General features: G+C 45.5%; 1 protein-coding gene across 1 annotated transcript in view; it reads right to left on the bottom strand.

Moving 5' to 3' along the window:
• The window catches only part of ACVR1B (activin A receptor type 1B), a 32,706-nt gene that overhangs the window by 3,712 nt on the left and 8,097 nt on the right, over positions 1-20,897 (bottom strand). Inside the window, exons 2-8 of the mRNA XM_079774152.1 lie at positions 13,471-13,710; positions 12,415-12,663; positions 9,289-9,519; positions 5,800-5,967; positions 4,595-4,751; positions 3,678-3,802; positions 667-797 (exon numbers count right to left, since the gene is read on the bottom strand). Of these exons, the coding sequence (XP_079630278.1) occupies positions 667-797; positions 3,678-3,802; positions 4,595-4,751; positions 5,800-5,967; positions 9,289-9,519; positions 12,415-12,663; positions 13,471-13,710 (1,301 nt within the window). The remainder of the gene's footprint in view (positions 1-666; positions 798-3,677; positions 3,803-4,594; positions 4,752-5,799; positions 5,968-9,288; positions 9,520-12,414; positions 12,664-13,470; positions 13,711-20,897) is intronic.

The raw sequence follows: 20,897 nt of genomic DNA, 5'->3' as shown, positions 1-20,897 counted from the left end.
GGCTGATGTTCAACTATTGAGCTACACCAGTCAGGCATGTTGTTCCCTCTTCACTTCATCTGCCATCTCCTCCAAATTCAAATTCTCTACATCCTCCTCCCGTCTTCTTAATTTTTAGAAAGGCCACCTCCCTCACAGACATGTACTCACTCAGTCACCTTTCCAGTTAGACAGGTCTAACAGCTCCCACTAGGCTTTTGTTTCTGTCTCCTGTTGACCACCTATCTCATCTGTGTCCCCAGGGCCAATTTCTTCTACTAGGCCAGTGGTCGGCAAACTGTGGCTCGCGAGCCACACGCGGCTCTTTGGCCCCTTGAGTGTGGCTCTTCCACAGAATACCACGTGTGGGCACGCACGTACAGTGAGATTGAAACTTCGTGGCCCATGCGCAGAAGTCAGTTTCCAGTTCTCAAAAGAAATTTCAATTGTTGTACTGTTGATATTTGGCTCTGTTGACTAACGAGTTTGCTGACCACTGTACTAGGCTGTGGATTCCCAAGGGGACCCTACAGTGCCCAGGACAAGGGACTGTGGCCTCTCAGGGCTTAGTATATTATAGCACAGTGGTGTATCGTAACAGACACACTCAGGGGCTGGACCCACTGTCAGGTAAGGTAGAAAAACCACGCAGACGGAAAAGCAGCAGGAGGTAGGGGAGCTTCCTACCTCATAACTCTGCCACCAGTTGGGGATGTTGGGACGCAGCTTCTGGTCGCATACGACCTTGCGCATTTCCTCAATGGAAGGGTCAGAGGGCACTAAGTCATAATATGGCAGCTGATATTCTTCATGGACTCCTGGAAGAAAAGAAAATGTCCACCTGAGTTACCAAGAGAAGGAAGAGATGACTCAAACTCCAATGAGAACAAGCACGCTGTGGCCTGCAAACACCACGTCCCACTAGGAGGGAACGGGCCCCGTGGAGAGCTCGGTGGATCTAGGGATGGGACAAGAGGTACAGACGATTAGCCAGAAACATCTCTTTCATACCAAAAAGCAAGAACACTATCAAAGACTACTGAGGTCAAGCTGACAGGCACCAACTTGAAAAGCTCCCAACTAGTCAAAGATGAGAACATTTATGCAACAGTAAGACTAATAACTTTAATGGAAACAAATATTTAAAATCCACCAATTCAAAAAAAAAGTCTTCCAGTTCATACTTATACGAAACAACAAAACCCTCAAAATCATGGTCACCTTTGTAAGATGATAGGTAACAAACTTATTTTGATAAATGGAAATCAAGTATTTTTCCTGCCTTTCCTGTTCAAACTAGACACCTTGTTGTGATCATCGATGGCTGTTAACATCACAGAAACAGAGTTACCAGCACTATGTGCCTTGTAACAGAGAGCTTTTTTGGGGAAAAAATCTGATTGTAGTGATTAAATGTAACTATCACAGAAAAGTCACAGGAACACATGAACTCCATGAAGAGACAAACAGGAAAATTTATAGGACAAATGACTGGATTCTCCAATTAAAAAAAACATGGGGGGAAATGGAGGTGAAACCTATCTATATATATAAAAGCCAAGCAACCGGAACAACAGACGACCGGAACAACCGGAAGGACTGCTCACTATGACGTGCACTGCGGCAGCCAATTGGCCTGATCAGGGCCCCGATCGGCACCCCCACCTCGATAGGGGGCGGGGCTGGCCGGCCAACCTCCTGCGACCCCTCCCCCTGGCCAGCCTGGTCCCCGATGCCCTCCCATTGGGCGGGCCGGCCAGACCCCACCTGTGCACAAATTCGTGCACCGGGCCTCTAGTAGATTATAAGAGACTTAAGCAATGCATCATTCAACTGCAACAAATGAACATTAACCCTAATTTTGAACAAACTGTTCAGGAGAAAATTGGGGAAATCGCAACACTGACTGATGTAAATGATATTAAGAATTAATGTTCATTTAAAAAAGTGTGATGAGTATTATTTTTGGAAGTCAGAGCTACATACTGAAATATTTTCCACAATAAAAAATTAATTAAAAAAATCCAATGTGCCCTAACCAGTTTGGCTCAGTGGATAGAATGTCAGCCTGTGAACTGAAGGACTCCAGGCTCAATCCCAGGTGGGGAGCATGCTGGAGGCAGCCGATCAATGATTCTCTCTCATCATTGATTTCTATCTCTCTCCCCCGCCCTTCCTCTCTGAAATCAATAAAAATATATTTTAAAAAATACTATGTAACTTTCTCATGCCTTTTTCCAGGAAAAATTCTGCTATCCGGAGCTAACAGGAGATTTTTAAATAGAGTCTGGCCCGGCCAGTGTTGCTCAGTGGTTGAGCATCAACCTATGAATCAGGAGGTCGAAGTTCGATTCCCAGTAAGGGCACATGCCCCAGCTGTGAGCTCAGTCCCCAGTGTGGAGTGTGCAGGAGGCAGCTGATCAATGATTCTCATCATTGATGGTTCTCTCTCTCTCCCTTTCCCTTCCTCTCTGAAATAAAAAAAACAAAAAGCAATAGAGTTGACTTGGTAGTTATCTCAGGGGTAGTTAAGAGCTTGAGCTCTGACCTCAATTTACCACAGGTTGAATCCTAGTTTATCAGCCATATGATCTTAGACAAATTAGCTAATCTATGACTCATTTTCTTCATCTGCAAAATGGTGACATATTAGTACCCACTTTACAGGTTTATAATAAAGATTAAACTAATTTATAATAAAAAGGGGTAAATATTAGCATTATTCTTATTATACACTTAGCCCCAATTTCTGGATGGTATGAGGAAGAACAAATTAAGTTACTCAGTTTAAGATCTGTGTGACCAGATTTTCTTAATCTGTATTCTGTATATAAGGATCAAAATTTTAGAAGTATAATTCTATGAATACCTGGGTGCCTTCTCCATAATTTGGATCTTACCAAAAATATTACAGACAGAAAAAAACAGTAACACAGAAAGGGGTCTAGCTGGAAGACTCACCAGTTCTTTTTAATTCATTTCATTTCATTCCCGACTGGAATTTCTTAGAGATAAGTGGCTGAGGGCAGGGATCTAGTGGTTCTTGAACTTGAGGGCAGCATACTTAAAAGTCACTGTAAAATACTGATGTACTAAGCTGATGACAAAAATGTTCTCAGCTAAACCTGACACTACCTTTTACAAGATTCAGACATGAGTGAGCAGTTGCAAATTCCAAAGATTTAAGAAAAAGTACAAGAGAAAAACTCATTTTGAGAAAACTCTACACACTGATAAGCTTTGTCCTACAAATTGAGAAATTACCACTATTAATTTGTCAATGAACCCATGTTCCCCAGGAGCGCAGCGTGAGAGCCAGTGTGTTGGCATCCAAAGCCTCCTGTGTAACGGAGGCCCCTGCAGCAGTCTCATGCTATTTCCTGCCCAGGACTTTCACAAGCTCCAGGACCAATGAGAACAATCTGTTTAAAATTTTTATAAAGCCAAATAGGCCTCCAGAATGTTTACCACAATGTAAAGCACTATTTTGGAAGCTGTTCCAAAGAGTAAACACACCCTTAGCACAGCTACCTGCAAGGTTCCCTCATATTTGATGAGAACGCTGTGATCGATGGCGTCTGTCACTGGGCATCCCACAGGTTGTAAAAAGAAAGGAGGCAGTAGAACACCAGCATCCTCAGGTGATCAGCATCCTAGACTGGGAGGCAGGAGCAAGAAAAGGCAGAAGAGAAAAGTACCTCCAGAATTGCATCTTCGAGCAATCTCCCAATACACAAGCCCGAGGGCATAGATGTCAGCACATTTAAAGGAGTCAAAGTGCTTCATGTTAATGGTTTCATCAAGCACTTCAGGGGCCATGTATCTGCAACAGCAAAGGAAACAGGATCACGCACAGGAAAAGACGACTCTCTCCTAAATCGAAGCACTGACTCGAGGCCTCAGAATGTGGGTACCACCCCAAAAAAGCCCCTTGGGGACGAGGAACTGATCAACGCTTTTATTGCAAACTCCCATGTTTTGGATTCGAATCTAAATTCTTCAGCATAGCTTTGGGAAGTAGCATAGGCTACTCTTACTTGTACCTCTGCTTTTTAACATCAAGATTTATTTTTAGCATGTTTTGATTTCTTGGCAGAGGTATTTGTACTGTGGGTCACAGGGCACTAACAATATATAATATCTAGTTGCTACTGGGGTCTTGGACTTTATTAAATGTAGCCACAGTGATGGATTGAGCTTAAATTTCATGCTGTACTTCTTTATCTTACCTTACCTGGTTGCAGATAATGTGAAAATTATTCTAGATAGTCATCAAAGTCCCTCTCAGATAATTAATACTACCCCCCCCCCCTCTCTCTCTCTCTCTCTCTCTCTCTCTCTCTCTCTCTCTCTCACACACACACACACACACACACACACACATACACACAGAGGCAAATTAGGGGGGTCACCTCAGGCCTCACAATTTGGATCCTGGGTCATTCATTCATTCAGGTCAAAGGGGAGGGAAAAGCAGCAAAACAACTTAGTGAAGTTCCCTGAGATTCAACCGATAAGCAGACCCTCTCTGACTTCCTCCTGCACAACGAGGAAGGCACGCATGGACCACTCAGGACGGGCAGAGGGCAAAGGCAGAGGCCCAGGGCCTTCCTACCGTTTGGTTCCCACCCTCTGATTCGGGGCAATGTCAATGGTGTCAGTGACTGCATCATGACGGACGGCCAGGCCCAGGTCTGCAATGGCGCACATGCCGTTTTTCTTCACTAGGATGTTCTTCGACTTTAAGTCTCGATGAGCAATCCCAGGTTTCCCTGGCAGAGGAAAAAAACAAGGACCTTTAAAGAAAAGTAGTAAAAATGTTACAAGCAAGAGTCTCCAGCCAGACTGAATGTTAGGAAGGTCGCATGAGTTCGAGTCCTGGCTTTGCCTCCCACTAACCCAGTAACCCTGGAAAAGCGACTTAACCCAACTGTAAAGACTAACCGCAGGACTGACTTCACGGAAACGTTGTGAGGAGAAATGCATTAATGTAGGTAAGTGATGAGCTCAGAAGGGCATGTGTATTAGAAGCTATTACTATGACTACTGCTACTGCTCGCCTCCCCTCAACTAACACGCTCCAGTATTGAAGTGCTGAGGAATGCAAAGAAAAACGGCTGTGTTGGCTAGGTCTTAGAATCAAACAAAATCACCAACCAATTAGTAAGGACTGCTGATACCCGACAGAGGCTAAGAACAGGACCAAACTTTTAAAGGCTGGTTTTCTGTCATGGCCAGCAAGTGCTGTTGCCCTGGTCAATGAGGCATCAGGGAACACACCCTGCCACCGTGACACGATCCAGGATTTCCTAAAGAGCTGGCATTACAGTCAACAAGCAGGGATGGTCAAGGTCTTCTGCCTCCAGAAAAACCTTCCTAGTCTAGGGAAGCCCAGGGTCTAATCCACCAAGCAGTCTTTCAGCCAGCTGCCCCCAACAATGAATGTGTGAAATTACTAAACTGATGCTCCCGTCACAAGAGTCTGTTGAATCCTCTTAGTTCCTGTGCACTGTGGACTTCTGAGATGATTACTGTGAACACTAGCTCACCAACCAACAACTATGCCAGGCCAAGGAATGGCCAATACCCGCACTTTGCCACGAGAGCCTCCGTGGGAGTGCTGGAGGCAGGTGGGAAGAAGCCTGGAGATCCTCTGTTCTCACTCAAGTCAAGCCCAAACCTCTCTCCTTTAGATCAGACGACAGTTCCTGAGGTCCAGCTCCAACTTTCTCAGTAAGAAGGTGTCGGGGGACCAAATCAGGATGGTACAAGCTTTTAAAGTCAACTCAGCATCACTGCCCCTCGGCTGGGTCCACTCACCTTGGGTGCCCACGATCTCCATGTGCAGGTGTGCCAGCCCACTGGCAGCAGACAAGGCCAGCTTGATCATCCCCTCGATCGTCACCGTGTACCGGTTAAGGTAATCGAACAGGGAGCCATGCTCATGGTAGTCCGAGACGAGCCACAGCTGTGTCCAGGTGCCATTATCTGCAGAGAACCACAGAAGAGTTCCACAACCAGGTAAGGTAAGATAAAGGAGCACAACCACAGAGGTTAAAGCAGGAAAGGAAGATGTGTACCCTATGGACTCCCGTTGCTCCTGAACTCCCACCTCTCGCCTCCACACCTCCGAGGCCCCTCTGCGTCCGTTTCATCTGCAGGTGTCTACCAGTTTCGGGCTCCAGGGAGGACAGGAGAACAGCATTTCTTTCTTAGACCTGCTCCCTTATTTCTCGTAGGAGGCTGTAGGGTTCTGGACAGCATCCCACTGTAACCCCAAATTTGAAGCGAGAGGCCTCCAGAAGAGGAAGCGTACGCTTAGAGAGAGTAACGCGGCTTTCCATCCTGAGGAGACCGCTCATCTACGTTAGCAACCACGACGGGCTGCGTCCACCACCGCCAGAGGGAGGCTTCGCAGGTCCTCTCTGCGGCAAGACCCTTTTTCAAAAATGGAATTTATTGTGGTAACATGGGTTAATAAAATTATATAGGTTTCAGGTGTGCAATTCTGTAATACATCATCTGGAATATTGTATTGTGTGTTCAAGTCTCCTTAAATCACCATTTATCCCCCCTATACCCTCTTCTACCTTCCCCCACCCCCAGTCTCCAAGACCCTTTGAGCCCAGCCCAGCACCTGTCTCATTTGTAGCATTTCTTTCCTAAAGCCATTGCTCTTTCCAGGTTATGAGCTCTGAGTAGGAAAGGGCTCCTTTGTGCATTATTGTATCTCGGGCCAAAAACACTTTCCAGGGCATGATGAGCACAGGTCCCAGCATTCCAGAGAGGTCATCTCACCCTCAGAAGAGCAATGGAAGGTGCACAGCACACACTCTTGTACGTTGTGGGGGTGGGGGTGGGGGTGGGCATGGGGAGGAGGGGGAGAAAAGGTAAACCCCAAAGCTGTCAATCTAATTGGGTTATGCTGCAGGCGATACGAAAAGTGGAAATTGGATTGAGGTCTTCTAAATTCCAGGCCGGTGCTGGTTCCAGGACCCTACACTGTACTACGTATCGTGTTAAAAGGCAAGTCAGAGGAGTCCCATTTTCCCCTCCCCTGGTCCAATGTGGCTTCGACAGCCAGGCCAGGCCCGGCCCGGCCCGACTCACACAGCTGCCAGATGCATCAGGGGAGTGGCTTCTGAAAAGCACTAGTCTTGGCATCTCTGAACAGGGGTCCACTCAACACACCCTTACCAGCCCCCAAGTCTTGAGGACCCTGCCAATAAATCAAAAGGGAAGACATCTTTTGATCCTTTAAAATATATGTAAGATTTTAAATTTTATTCCAAGGTGATGTTGTTTTATTCAGAAGGAGTAAAAAATTCTCTTCTGCTTCTTCCCTTGTGTATGAGTCCAAGACTCTTCGGCTGGGATCACTACCAACCCCCACAGCAATGTGAGGAATGACAGCCTGCTGCTGTTTTAGGAAGGAAACATAAATACTTAGCATCTTCCGTAGGCTTTGTAGACACTAACTTCTAAAAACCGCTGTGCTCTGGGAGCTAACTGTCACAACTGCCAGGAGGTTCCAAAGCGGTAAAGCCCATCGCCTCATGGCCTTTGACTCCACGTGGACGGACGACCTCCCCATGTGCCTGCCGTCCCCTCCCTGGGGCTGTGAGGGCGGAGACTGTGTCTTGTTCTTGGGTGCGATGATCCAAGCAGCGGGCAGAGGTCCTGCCCATAGTTGTCAATAATGTTACTGAATTAATGAATAAAACTTCAGTTACCACCCACCATCTCATAGAAAAATACACTCCTCTCAAAAAGGCCCTCCCAGTCTGGCCTCTGTGACTTCACCACGTCTTCTGCTGTCACACAGCCATCCCAAGTTACCTGCAGGTTCCCAAACACACTTCTCCTCTGCTCACCTGTCTGGAGTGAACCTTCCATTAGTTTTGCTTTCTGACCAGCTCCTGCCACCTTCGCCTCAGTCAAGCTCAGGTGTGCCCGCCCGGACCCGCTTCTCACCCGACTGTGCTCACTAGAACAGCATGTTACTTGATCACATCCTGTAATTAACCATGACTTTATCCCTCTGGGAATGAGGTCCTCAAAAATGACAATGTGCCTGGTCACACAAGAGAGACTCAAGAACAAAAGCAAAAACAGGAGCGAGGAGGAGGAGGAAGTAAGGGACCTCGGAAGTAAGTGGACCCAAAGCTGAGTCTGAAAGCCACGAGGTAGCCTTTGGGGGCAGACAGGTCACTATGTGCTGCACCTGCTCCACTGCAAAACGGTGCCTGCTGCTGGGGTGCCACAGAATGTGGGCGACGTGCTTTTCTGGGCCGTCCTTCCCTGGCAGGAGCTGAGGCCACAGTTCTTCCCTCCAGTTGTTTTTTGTTTTGTTTTTTAACATCGATGAGAGAGAAACATTGGTCAGCTGCCTCCTGCACACACCCTACTGGGGATGTGCCCACAACTAAGGTACATGCCCTTGACCAGAATTGAACCTGGGACCCTTGAGTCCGAAGGCCAACGCTCTATCCACTGAGCCAAACCGGTCAGGGCTCTTCCCTCCAGTTTTATTCAAGGTAAACTGCCTGGGGCCCCTCAGGGACTACCCTGGGGGGGTGGGGGGAGGTTTGATAGTGTCTTGGAAGGGCAGTGAGCAGGAGGGGCAAGAGCTTTATCCTGTTTACCTGCTTAATAACTGCTTATTTACTTGCTAAGTAACCTGGGTTTCCACATAAGCTTTTTGTAGGAGAAAAGTTTGAAAATTGTTACCCTACTAGAGGCCTGGTGCATGAAATTCATGCGGGGGAGGGGGGCGGGCCCTCAGCCCAGCCTGCACCCTCTCCAATCCGGGACCCCTCAGGGGATGTCCGACTGCTGGTTTAGGCCCAATCCCGGGGATCAGGACTAAACCGGCAGTCGGACATCCCTCTCACAATCCGGGACCACTGGCTCCTAACTACTCACCTGCCTGCCTGCCTGATTACCCCTAACTGCTCCCCCTCCCAGCCTGATCACCCCTAACCACCTCTGCCTACCAGCCTGATCGCCCCTAACTGCCCCCCCCCCTTGCTGGCCTGGTTGCCCCCAACTGCCCCCCGCACCGGCCTAGTTGCCCCCAACCGCCCCCCCTGCCGGCCTGGTCGCCCCACGCAGCCTGTTGTTCGGTCGTTACTGTGACGGTGTCCTGGACAATTTGCATAGTCCTCTATTAGTAGTATAGATTTAGATTCTCTCTCTATGGGTAATAACTATGAAGGCAAACAGAGCTGTGTTGGCCCAGTCACGCCTCTGTCTGGAACCATGGTTGGTTTTAGGACACACTGTCTCCACACCCAGCCCTTTCTTTACCTTTATTGTCAGCAGCAATAAATCCGAGGATGTTCTCGTGGCGCAGCATGACTGTCTGGTATATCTCTGCTTCCCGGAACCAAGACCGTTCTTCACGAGAAGAGAAAATTTTCACAGCCACGTCACCACCCCTCCAGCGGCCGCGCCACACTTCTCCAAACCGGCCCTTGCCAATAATCTCTTGTAAAACGATGGTCCTGGCCACTGTGCGCTGGACAAAAAGTGGTAACCCTATGGACCAAAGGATGGAAAGAAAGCTGACACTGTAATTTTGCTAAACGTTGTAACTCCCACTCTCATTGCCACACTGGAAAAGTCCTTATCACTGTGCCCCATGCTACACCGATGCCCTGGCCACGGAGAGCTGTGGCTGCCCCTGTGCCATGGCCAGGTAATCCACCAGAGACTAAGCCAGGCCGCGCCTGAGAGTGAATACAGAAAGGGAAATGCAAAGGATCAGCTGTTCCTGATCTAAGCAATTTATCCTCTGTTAGCGTGGATGACAGATTTTAATATAAACATCTGACCAGATTTATCAACTCTGTAACCAGCCACCTGTGGGCCACTCCATCCACATCTACCTTATGCAGATGAACAGGAAGAGGGCAGAAAAGATGCAAGTGAGGCCTTGAGCACTGGGAGCACCTTCTGGCTGCTCTGCTCATTTGCCACTAGAGGGCAGTGCTGTGTGGCCCATGAAACCCAAATTGTGGTCAGGGCATATAAGGATCTAGAGATCAAAGTTCTGCTCACAGGTGGAGCTCCAGATGCAGAATGGGAGACTACCCATGCTTATTCTAAGATTAATTTTATTGTCTTTCCAGAACTCATTTATTGCCTCATTTGACTCATTCAATGTCTCCCTATCTAACCAATCCACCCCTACCATCATGACTAACGCTTAACTCTCTCACTTCCTCTCCCTGACCAAATAAAAAAATGTTATTAATCCCTAACTCTTGCGGATGTAAAATGATCATTTACTGTATGCTTTAGGCACTATGCTAAGGGCTTAACATAAATTATCTCATTTCCTCACAAACATCTATACGGTGGGTATTTTTATTATCCCCATTTTACAGATGAGAAAACTGAGGCCCAAAGGGAGAAGGTTAAGTAACTCATTCAAATGCATACAAACAATAAGTGGCAATACAGGAATTAAAATCTAGGACTGTCTGACTCCAAAGTTCATGCTTTTAACTATATGCAGTATAGAGCCAGCAAAATGTTTCTCAAATTAGACCCCTACTCCCCATCTTCTCTGTGCCAGTCCTAGTTCAGGCCCTTCTTTAAAACACTTCCAACTCATCTTTCTGCCTCCCATCTCGCCCTGCCCCTGCCCTGCAACCCACACATAGCCTCATCTCACCCTGCCCTCTCTAACAAGAGGTTGGCAAATGAATGAATTGATCCTCCACAACACTGCCAGAACTCCTTCCACAGGGAACGTTTCAGTAGATGCCTCTGATCTTGCCAGAAAAAGCACAGCACCCAAGGTCCTTTCCTCCTGGTCAGCCTGCCCCTTCCCACCCCCAGCGTGGCCACGCCATGCCGGACTCTCTATCGTTCTCTAAACACCCGGTGAACTTTCATGCCTTTTTGTCCTTTTGCTCAAGAGATTTTCTTTGGCCTGGCATATTCCCTGTCCTCTAATTTCTCTTAAAACTTCAAATTCAGTGTTCAAGACCCCTTTGAGAACACCCCCCTCTGTAGGACCTTTCCCAACCATCTCCATCTCTTATCCAACTTTGGCTCAGCTTCCTTCTTATCTTGGTTCATCCTGTATCATGCAGAGGGTGTTCCATATGTATTTGTTCATGTGAACTGAAAGTCATGTAAGCAGCAAAGGGCTGATTCACTTTAAATCCACAGAATTAAAACTCCAACACCTCGGAAGCTCTGCATGTTCCGAATTAAGAAAGGACTGAACCATCCAGAGAGAAATGGTTGTTCATCACTCCGCTCCAGCTGACGAACCACCACGCACCTTCCAGAGCCTCAGCTAGACTCTGAAAACCGAGCTACCCTCCTCGGACAGTAAATCAAGTCACAGGCAGCCAGGAAGTTCTAACCACTGCCCTTCCTCCTTCATCAAAGAACAGGCCATCTATTGTTCTCTCTTCCTAAATGTATACAGCTTTTAATACATCCATCATTTTGGCACACTCTACTGCAGAGCTTAATAAAGGTAAAACCACTAAAATTCAAGAGATGTCAAAGTATTCCTTGTGTTCAAGGAGAAATGTCTGGCTGTGACTGATGGTATAATTTCCCTACAGAACAGTCTTGTCACATGGCAAAAAAACCCAAAAAACATAAACACAAAATTCTCACAAATATGATTCTGTATGTTTTAGCTACAATGGCAACAATAATGATTTTTGTGATTTTTTTACAAGAACAGAATACCACCATCACTAAAATAATTGTTTATCTTCATAAAAAGAATATTTTGCCGTCATAGCTAGCTGAGCTATATACCCTGAGACCCGACCTTTCCAATTCCCTTTTGCCAATCCTGGTCTCACGACAAGGCCCAGTGTTTGGTTCAATTCCCGCATCTAAGGAAGACTCGGTTACCAACAGGCAGGACAAGAAATGGAGCTGATGCCTGCTGGAAGCCCAAGCTGCCTTTATTTAACCACATGAAAAACCCCTGGGCAACTGGAACAAGTCAATGATTCACCAAACCCAGCTTTCAGCTTCACTCAATGTCCTTAAACTCCCCTTGTGGTTGCTCAGAGATCAATGATTAGCTGTCACCACCTCACAGGAACGCGGCACACTCCTGTTTCTCAAAAGGGGCCCTTAAATTGAGCACTCCGCCGCTCAGGTGGAACCAGATGAATTTTAATAGATGTATGGTTACAGAACTTGGAGAGAGGCAGTTTCTGGCAGAGAGAGTTTTGCACTTGACCTTTGGAATCGCAGGGAATGAAAGATTTTCTGTGACCCCCTTATCTTATTACATGTCAGACTCCACAAGAAGGGGAAGTATGAAACAAAAAGACTCGATGCTGCTAGAAACAAGCATAAGGCCCAGCTCTTCTCATACATGCTCTATCCTGCCGGGAAGCAGTGCTGAAGGCCAACCACACACACAAGGCCAGAGGAACTCAGTACCTGAGCCAGACCCCGACGTGGAGAGATCGTAGACAAGATCTTGGAGCGTCTTGTCTTTGGAGAGGCACATCTCACACGAGGGATCTTCCATGTCCAGCCGCTGGCGGTTGTGATAGACACGCTGATGGTAGTTAATGACCAGGAAAACAATGATGATGATGAGAAACAGGAGGAACACGGGGCCGGCAATGATGCCGACCAGCTCCACGGGGCCCCACATGGAAGGGTGCTCAGGCTCCTTGAGGTGACCTGGGTCAGGTGCGACAGGAGAGGGAAAGAACAAAGAGTAAAAACAAGGGAGGGCATTGGCCTCATTTATCCCAACACCCCCCTCTAAGTGAGATGCCCTTTCCCGCCCCACACGCTCAAGGTGTGCTTGACCTCTCCAGTCTTACTGGGCGAGTTTGTCTGCTCTCAAATGCAGACCTCTCTAGTGCCCTTTGCAGCAGTCAAATCCATAACCCACTCTGTCATTTATGGTACTTGTCCCATCTCAGTGGCCCAGACAGATGCCAGGATCTACTCTTCAACTTATAACTCTTTTAAGCTCTGCTCCTGTCTCTCTCCTGCTCCTCTGTCTCCTCAGTGATACCTTCTAAATGGCAGACCTGCAGAGGGGTGAGATCTAACTCTTCCCAGCCTTGATCACTGCCCGCTTTGCCTAACTGTAGCCCCTCTTTCCATTATTGCCTTCACCCCACCCCAAAAGCTCCCTTCATGAGGCTCTGGGGTTGCCTCCTTCAGAATCAGTCCCATACCCTTCTCCCCTCCCCCATCCTTGCCTGGTTCTCCCACTCCTCAACAGTTGCCTGTGCCACTTGGCCACCATCCAAAATGCAGCTTTCACCTCTGGGACCAATCTGACAACAATCTGTCTCCCTCATCCTCTAATCCACAAACCTGATGTGGGAGCAATCCCATCCCCTGTCACCTTAGGGAACTTCAACAAGTTTACCTATCATCAAACCAAGGGGTTGGGACGCATAGGGAAGGATGAAGTGACAGGGGTGCCCTACCTCCAAGATGAGCCAATAGTCCAACAAGGGTGTCACTCACCACTGGGCACCCTCAGGTCGATCCTGTTGCAGAAGTCGGTGTAGCAGCAGTGGGTGTTGCGCAGGTCCTCGGAGCTCAGGCAGTAGAAGGGCTTCCCAGCGGGGACCAGCTCCACTTTGGGGATGCAGGTGCGCACATGGTGCTCCATCCCATCCAGGTTGAAGATGGAAACCATGCAGGCTCCATCTGTTTCACACGTGTAGTTGGCCTGTAGGCAGCTGGTGCATGTACACAGCAGAGCTGCAGGAAATTTGGGAGTAGACATTGACATCAAAGATTAGATCTTATCCGAGGTCCTTTCACAAACTTAGAATATCATTCCTTAGCATCCTTGATGTTCCAAAATAAGCAGCTTTTATAGAGATCGGGTCAGAAAGATGCTATCGTCAACGGAGACACAACCTTTTCACCTGTTTACTCAGCTCACAAACAACACCTTCTGGGCCCACCACCTTCCTCTAAGTGCTCTATTTTATGCCCCTGAGACACAGAGAAACTGCCTTTTGAACTTTGCCTTAGACTTAATACAAATAATTTTGTGACTGGGAAAGATGTTTCTCTTTAAATTTAGATGCCTAGTCTCCTGAATGCAGTCAGTATGCATGCTCTCATATAGTCTTTTGCTGCAATGCTCTTTTTCCTGGCTAATTCTTACAAATCCTTTAAAATTCAGCTTAAACATCACTTCCCTTGAAAAGCTTCCCCTGCCATCCTGGCTGGGTGGCTCAGCTGGTTGGAGCATCGTCCTGGCACCAAAAGGCTGCGGGTTCGATCCCGGTCAGGGTGCTGCGGGAGGCAACTGATAGATGTTTCTCACATTGATCTCTCTCTCTCTCTCTCTCTCTCTCAAATCAATAAACATATCCTCAGGTGAGGATTTAAAAAAAAAGAAAAGCTTCCCCTGACTGTTCAACATCCTCTTCCTTTAGTCCAAGTCAAGTACCTCTCTCATGAGGGGCAAAAACAATGCCCAAAGAAGATAATATCAGTGGCTACCTCATAAAGCTATAGTGAGGGTTAAATGAGCTAATTCATAAAAAGTACTCAATGTGTTTAGCCTATTCGGAAAGGTCCCTGGATATCACTTTAAAGATATATATATATATATATTCCCTCCTCCCCCAAATAGGTAGTGTATGCAATCATCTCTGGGCCAGTGAGTTGAGCTGGGTGTGTAGTATACATAAGTGTAGACTATTGACAGGAAATTACTGTAAGTGAATTTGTGCCTCTGAAAGCTAGTTCAGCAGCCCTGCAGTCTGAACTCCTTAATTTATCTGTCTAACAGGAATAGCACAGACAGCAGCAGTTGGTGCTGCCCAGCACTGTCTCCCAGGAGCCTAACCGAGCCCTGACCTCTTGGGAGGGGCAGGAGTGTGCTTTAGCCACTACAATGCTTAGGCTGGGACTCCCAGTGCTGGACGAAGCACTCGCCCATCAGGGGGTGGAGGTGGTAGGCCACCCAGGTCCCAGACTAGACACTAAGTGGATACAATCTGGACACCGAGTGGGAAGGTGTTCAAACTGGGGCCCCTGGAGAAGAGACACATCGGACCAGTCCCATGAAAACCTAGTCTGCTGTCACTCACCCCTTTAGGCTGTAAACAGTTTATCTTTGTCTCTTTCTCCAATACAATGGGAGGCACCTCTTGGCTTTCAAATCCAAAGGCAGATTCTAAATATCTCAGTGTCACACCCCTCCTTTCTCAGCTTCTATAGAGGACACATCCCTTGCCATCCCCAGCCAAGGAAACAAGGGAGAGCGAGCACTGACAGGTAAACAGCAGCATGGCCTGTGGTTATTTTCTTCACAGCATTTGATCAGATCCTTTCTTCTGGGAGGAATTCCAGAACATGTAGCTACCTGCTGAAGGGTTTGGGCAGTGTTACATTTTTAAAGGCAGGAAGTTTAAAGCAGGTACTCTTTAGGCTACATTCCAAATCTAGAAGGAATTTTAAAAGTAAGTGCCTCCTAAACTTCAATTCCAACCCTTTTAGACACAAGAAAGACTAAAAGAACCTTCTCCATTTTCCCTCCCAAATACCTTTATTTGCTCCCTTTTATTCCTCTTGTTAACAAATTTACTTCTGTGACCTCCCGAATACTCAATTCAAATCTCTTTTACTCAAGCTGCAGTCCTGTTACGTCAGGGAAGCCAAGAGCCACTCCTTTGTGTCAGTGGGGACATTCAAGCACAAAAGGGGTTCCCCATGGAGTGAACACCTCTCAATACATGCGCCAGGCCATCCAGCAAAGAGAACAGCATTGGGTCTATTTTGGGAAGCGAGAAGGCAAAGCGAACAACTCCAAGAGGGCTATTCTGAGCACCGTGGGACACACAGGCCAGACCCGCAGCCGCCTTTTGAAAAAAGCTCATTTCAGAGTCGTCAATTGGGAGCCAGGAGACTCTGATTCCAGATACTTATCCTCCTTTCATTGGTTCCCGGCCCCTTTCGCAGTGACTCATCCTGGAGAAGGAACACACCCACACGTGGCTCATTATTTTTGGGAAGTACTTAAACAATCTTGGTGTAAGACAGGAAAGAACAAAAGTGGTGAAATCCATGCTAGACTGGACGAAGACCGGAACTGGGAGCAGGGCCTTGTGGGTTTGCGATAAGGAATTGAGCAAGTCCCTGAATCTATCTGGGCCTTGGCTGCCCAACCAAAAAATACCATTATCTTACAGAAATGGTATAAAGATTAGCCAAACACGCATTAAGTGCTGTGGGTACTCTGAGAAAGATCCTCTCTGCACCGATCTGTGTACGTCTATGTGTTTTACAATGAGTGACAAGTCTGAAAAGATCTATTTTTAACGTAACCATCACTATGCCCGCACCCCTGAAAAGGTCTCCGTCACTATGACTGGAGCCACGGCCGGGTACCACAGCAGGAGACGGGTCAGAAAGACCTGGCTCAAATACCCGCTCTAACATTAATCACATGGCCTTGAGCAAGTTAGGAGCCTTCACGCACCCTGGTTTCCTAATCTGTAAAGTGGAACTGTTAATAATTATGTCACAGGACTAGGTAAGAATTAAATGAAATTAAAAAGTGCTTAACAAATAGATGCTCAATAAATTTTAATCCTAACTCTCAATGTAAAACTCAAACACACTTAACATTTGTCTCTTTATCCATTAATTAGGGAGAGGCAAGTTAAAGCAAGACCACAGCACGAAGGGCTGTCGGAGCCTCAGCTCTGCCAGTAACTGAGTCGCGTGGCATTGGGCAAGTCATTTAACCTCTCCGAACCTCATTTTCCTCATGATTAACCAGAAAGAAGAGACTGAACTAGATGACCTCTAAAACCCTCCAGCTGAAATGCGAACCCAGTTTATTTCTAAATTCCACATTGTTTGCCTCACTGATCCAACAATGGGAAGTTCTGCCTTAAATTTTATATACCTTATCCTGAACTTTAAAGACAGACATTATGGCTAGTCTTCTGTAAATATTCATTTTTCACTAAAACAAAGTAAGTGATAATAAAATTACACAAACATCTGAATTTACTATAAATTTGCTATAAATCACAAACCTAATTTCAATGTCTTTGAAAAGCTAAATCTGGATTAATGATAACAGCCTTTATAATGTTTCATATTGACTCATCAAGTTAAATCAGTCTACACACGTGAATATAAACAACACATATCTAATAGTTATGTAGTTGAAATAACACAATTAGGAAAACCAATCACAGAGGAGTAACAAAATCATTCTACACACAAGTTAAAAAGGGGTCGGAACAAAATTCCCATTAGCACAGAATTTTGTTATTAACAAGCTAGTCAAACCTGAACTAAAAAGGCAAAACCACTTTGGCAGGATTTGAACATGGTTCCAAAGTGTGATTAGAAGGTGGTTTGTGGTAAGAAATAAATGCAAATTTGATTCTGAGAGAGGCTGTGCTTTGAGGAAGGCTGACAGGTCCCAGCCTGGCAGATTCGGTCTAGCTGCATGCTGTGGAGGCACGAATACAGCCAGGTCCCAGCGAGACAAACTCACCACAGGAGGACACCGGTTCGGTCCCCTCGATTACCCACTGGCAGACACCGGGAAGACCCTCGGTGAGGCTGTGGTTCACTGGGAGTTCCTAAGAACCACGCACCCAGTACCAGGCCTGAGACCATATCACCAGGGGACAAAGTATAGGAGAGTGTAGGTGGTGGCACAAACCTCAAAGGTAAGAGGCATACCGGAAAACAGGCACGTCTGTCCCGGGAGATGGAGGTTTGTGAATGCTCTAAAATGTTTTACAGCTATGGTGTCTATGGTGTTTATGATTTGTACCTTATGTTAAGTGCTTCTTGGAGATAAGTTTCATCAAATTAGTTCTTGTGTGGAGTACTGTCCTGTTTAATAAGCACACTAAACTTGCCACTTCAAACTTCACCAGGCAACCTCCTACTTCTAGCGTATCCAATATTTGGTGCCCAAATCAGCCTGTGCTGCCCTTACTCTTCATTGTTTTACAAGTTGATCAGAAAGCCCCTCTCAGCCTTCATTCTTCCATCAGACAGGCCAAACTATCAGAATACCCTATCACAACCCAGGATCATTTTAATTATTCTTACAAGGACCTTATCCAACCCCCCTACATCTTCCTTAGGATCGAACAAAGACCACAACTCTACACAACTCTGTGATACTGAATAGCCAAAGTGATCTTGAAAAATTAAAAAATAAAGGAGGACTCACACTTCCTGATTTCAAAACTTACTCCAGGCATAAGTATGGGCATATAAATCAATGAAATAGACTTGTGAGAAACAAACCTATATATCTAACTAAGATCAGCGGATTTTTGAGAGGAATGTCTAGAACCTTCAGGGTGGAAGACTAGTCTTCAACAAATGGTGCTGGACAACTGGATAGCCACATGCAAAAAAGAAAAGAAAAATAGAACCCTTACCTTCCACCATAGACAAAAACTAACTCAAAATGAATAAAAAATCTACATATAAGAGTGAAACTTATATTCTACAACTTAAAAAAGAAAACAGGGGCAAATCTTCTTGATTTTGTATTTGGTAATGATCTCTTAGATAGCACACCAAAAGCACAAGCAACAAAACAAAAGTAGATAATTGGCCTTCATAAAAATTAAAAACTGTGCACCAAAGGAGAACAAATATTAAGAGGGTGAAAACAAATCACATAACTAATAATGATCTAGTATATAGAATATATAAAGAACTCTTACAACTCAATAACAAAAAGACAATTTTTAAAGAAATGGGCAAAGGACCTGAACAGACATTTCTTCAAAGAAAATATACAAATGGTCAACAAGCTCACGAAAAGATGTTCAACAAGATCTCAAATGCAAGTGAATTTCAAATTCAAATGCAAATAAAAACCACAATTAGGTATCACTTCATACTTACTAGGAAGGCCAAAAGGAAATGAAAACAGCAAGAGTTGGTGAGAGAAACTGAAACCTCAAACATTGCTGTGGAAAATAGTTCGATGGTTCCTCGATAAGTTAAACATTGAATTACCATATAACCCAGTAATTCTACTCCTAGGTATAGTATATTCAAAAGATTAAAAACAAGTGTTCACACAAAAATTTGTACACAAATGTTCGTAACAGCACTATTCACAATAATCAAAAGGTAGAAACAACCCAAATACCCATCAAATAATGAATGGGTGAACAAAATATGGTATATTCATACAATGGAGTATTATTCAGCTACAAAAGTAAGTTATTGACATATACTACAATATGGATAAACTTTTAAAAACCATTATGTTAAGTGAAAGAAGTAGCACATTGTATGATTCCATTTATATTAAATATCCAGAAAGCAAATTAATTCCCCCCACCCCACCCCTTTGACAACCCGGGACCCTTCAGTCCACAGGCCGACGCTCTATCTACTGAGCCAAACTGGCTAGGGCTACAGTAATTATTGATCTAGACAACAGCCAATGTGCTTATGAAAATCCTTAATTTAAAAATGGAGGTGTTGCCTGGCCAGCGTGGCTCAATGGTTAAGTGTTGACCTATGAACCAGGAGGTCACAGTTCAATTCCTGGTCAGGGCACATGTCGAGGTTTCGGCCTTGATCCCCAGTAGGGAGCATGCAGGAGGCAGCTGATCAGTGATTCTCTCTCATCATTGATGTTTCTATCTCTCTCTCCCTCTCCCTTCTTCTCCGAAATCAATAATACACACACACACACACACACACGTATATGTATGTATGTATGTGTGTGTGTGTGTATATATGTATGTGTGTGTGTGTGTGTGTATAAAATGGAGGTATCACCTGGCTGGTGTGGCTCAGTTGAATGGAGCATCATTCCATACACCAAAGGTGGCAGGTTTGATTCCCAGTCAGGACACATACCCATGTTGCAGATTCAATCCCTGGTCTGGGTGTGTGGGGTAGCATGCGGGAGGCAACCCATTGATGTTTCTCTCTCTCTCTCTCCCCATCCCCCTTCCCTTCCTCTCTGTAAAATCAATAAAAAAAAAATTTTAATGTTATTTTTTAAATAACATTAAAGAAGGTGGTGTTTGGCAGTAAACTGTCACAAAACAGAGGTAGGTTTTCCTGAAAAGGGGAAGTGTAGGGGGAATAATGGGGCACTGCCATTGTACCAGCAGCCAAAGCTCTAACTAACCAAAGTGAAAAAATCTTGCAGTAAAGTGATCAGATGTTATTGGTAAAAAAGACCCAAGTTACACCTTCACCTTTCACAAGGTGATTGTAAAACAAAACCTCTCAAGTTCCCAAGAGCCATAATAAAGTCAAATTTCATATGTGTAGTGGTGGTACCTAAACACACACACACACACACACACACACACACACACACACACACACACAATGTACTGGTAAAAGCACTTATGAAAAAAATGTAACTGACTTCATAAAGGAAGCTATTTGTATGAGGAGGGGAGAAAACCACACACACAGATTTAACAATAAAACACTTGATAAACTTGGTATTTAATTCCAATCTGGGAAAAGGTCTCGGAATGGAGTTTGCATGAGAGAAAGGTGTTTGAAAAGCCAGCTTCACACTATATCTATTCTACAAACTGCCTTTCTGACATTCTACTTGGAGAGCTGTTTAAACAAGTTCACCCCTAAGCCTCAGGTCTGGAGAATGAAAGCTTTGTTCTCGCTCAAAAGAGATGTTTGATGTTTATGCTAAAGAGACCTGTCAATGCAACTTAATTTATGGCTGACTGTAAATACCTGAACATCCAGCAAGGGCCCACCTGCTGTTTGGGAGAATGTCAAGGTAAAACCAGAGTGAGTGGCATCATTATGATGGAGCATGTCCAATGTTCCAGACTCAGCCGCTATATTTAAACTATCTACTAGTAACTTGGTAATTCTCCTTTACTAGCAGTTTACAATGAACATGCAAAACATTGTTTTCTTTCTTTGTTGTA

The sequence above is a fragment of the Cnephaeus nilssonii genome (assembly GCF_951640355.1).
Source record: "Cnephaeus nilssonii genome assembly, chromosome: 6".
Taxonomy (NCBI): Eukaryota; Metazoa; Chordata; class Mammalia; order Chiroptera; family Vespertilionidae; genus Cnephaeus; species Cnephaeus nilssonii.
This window is presented reverse-complemented; position numbering and strand designations above follow the sequence as displayed.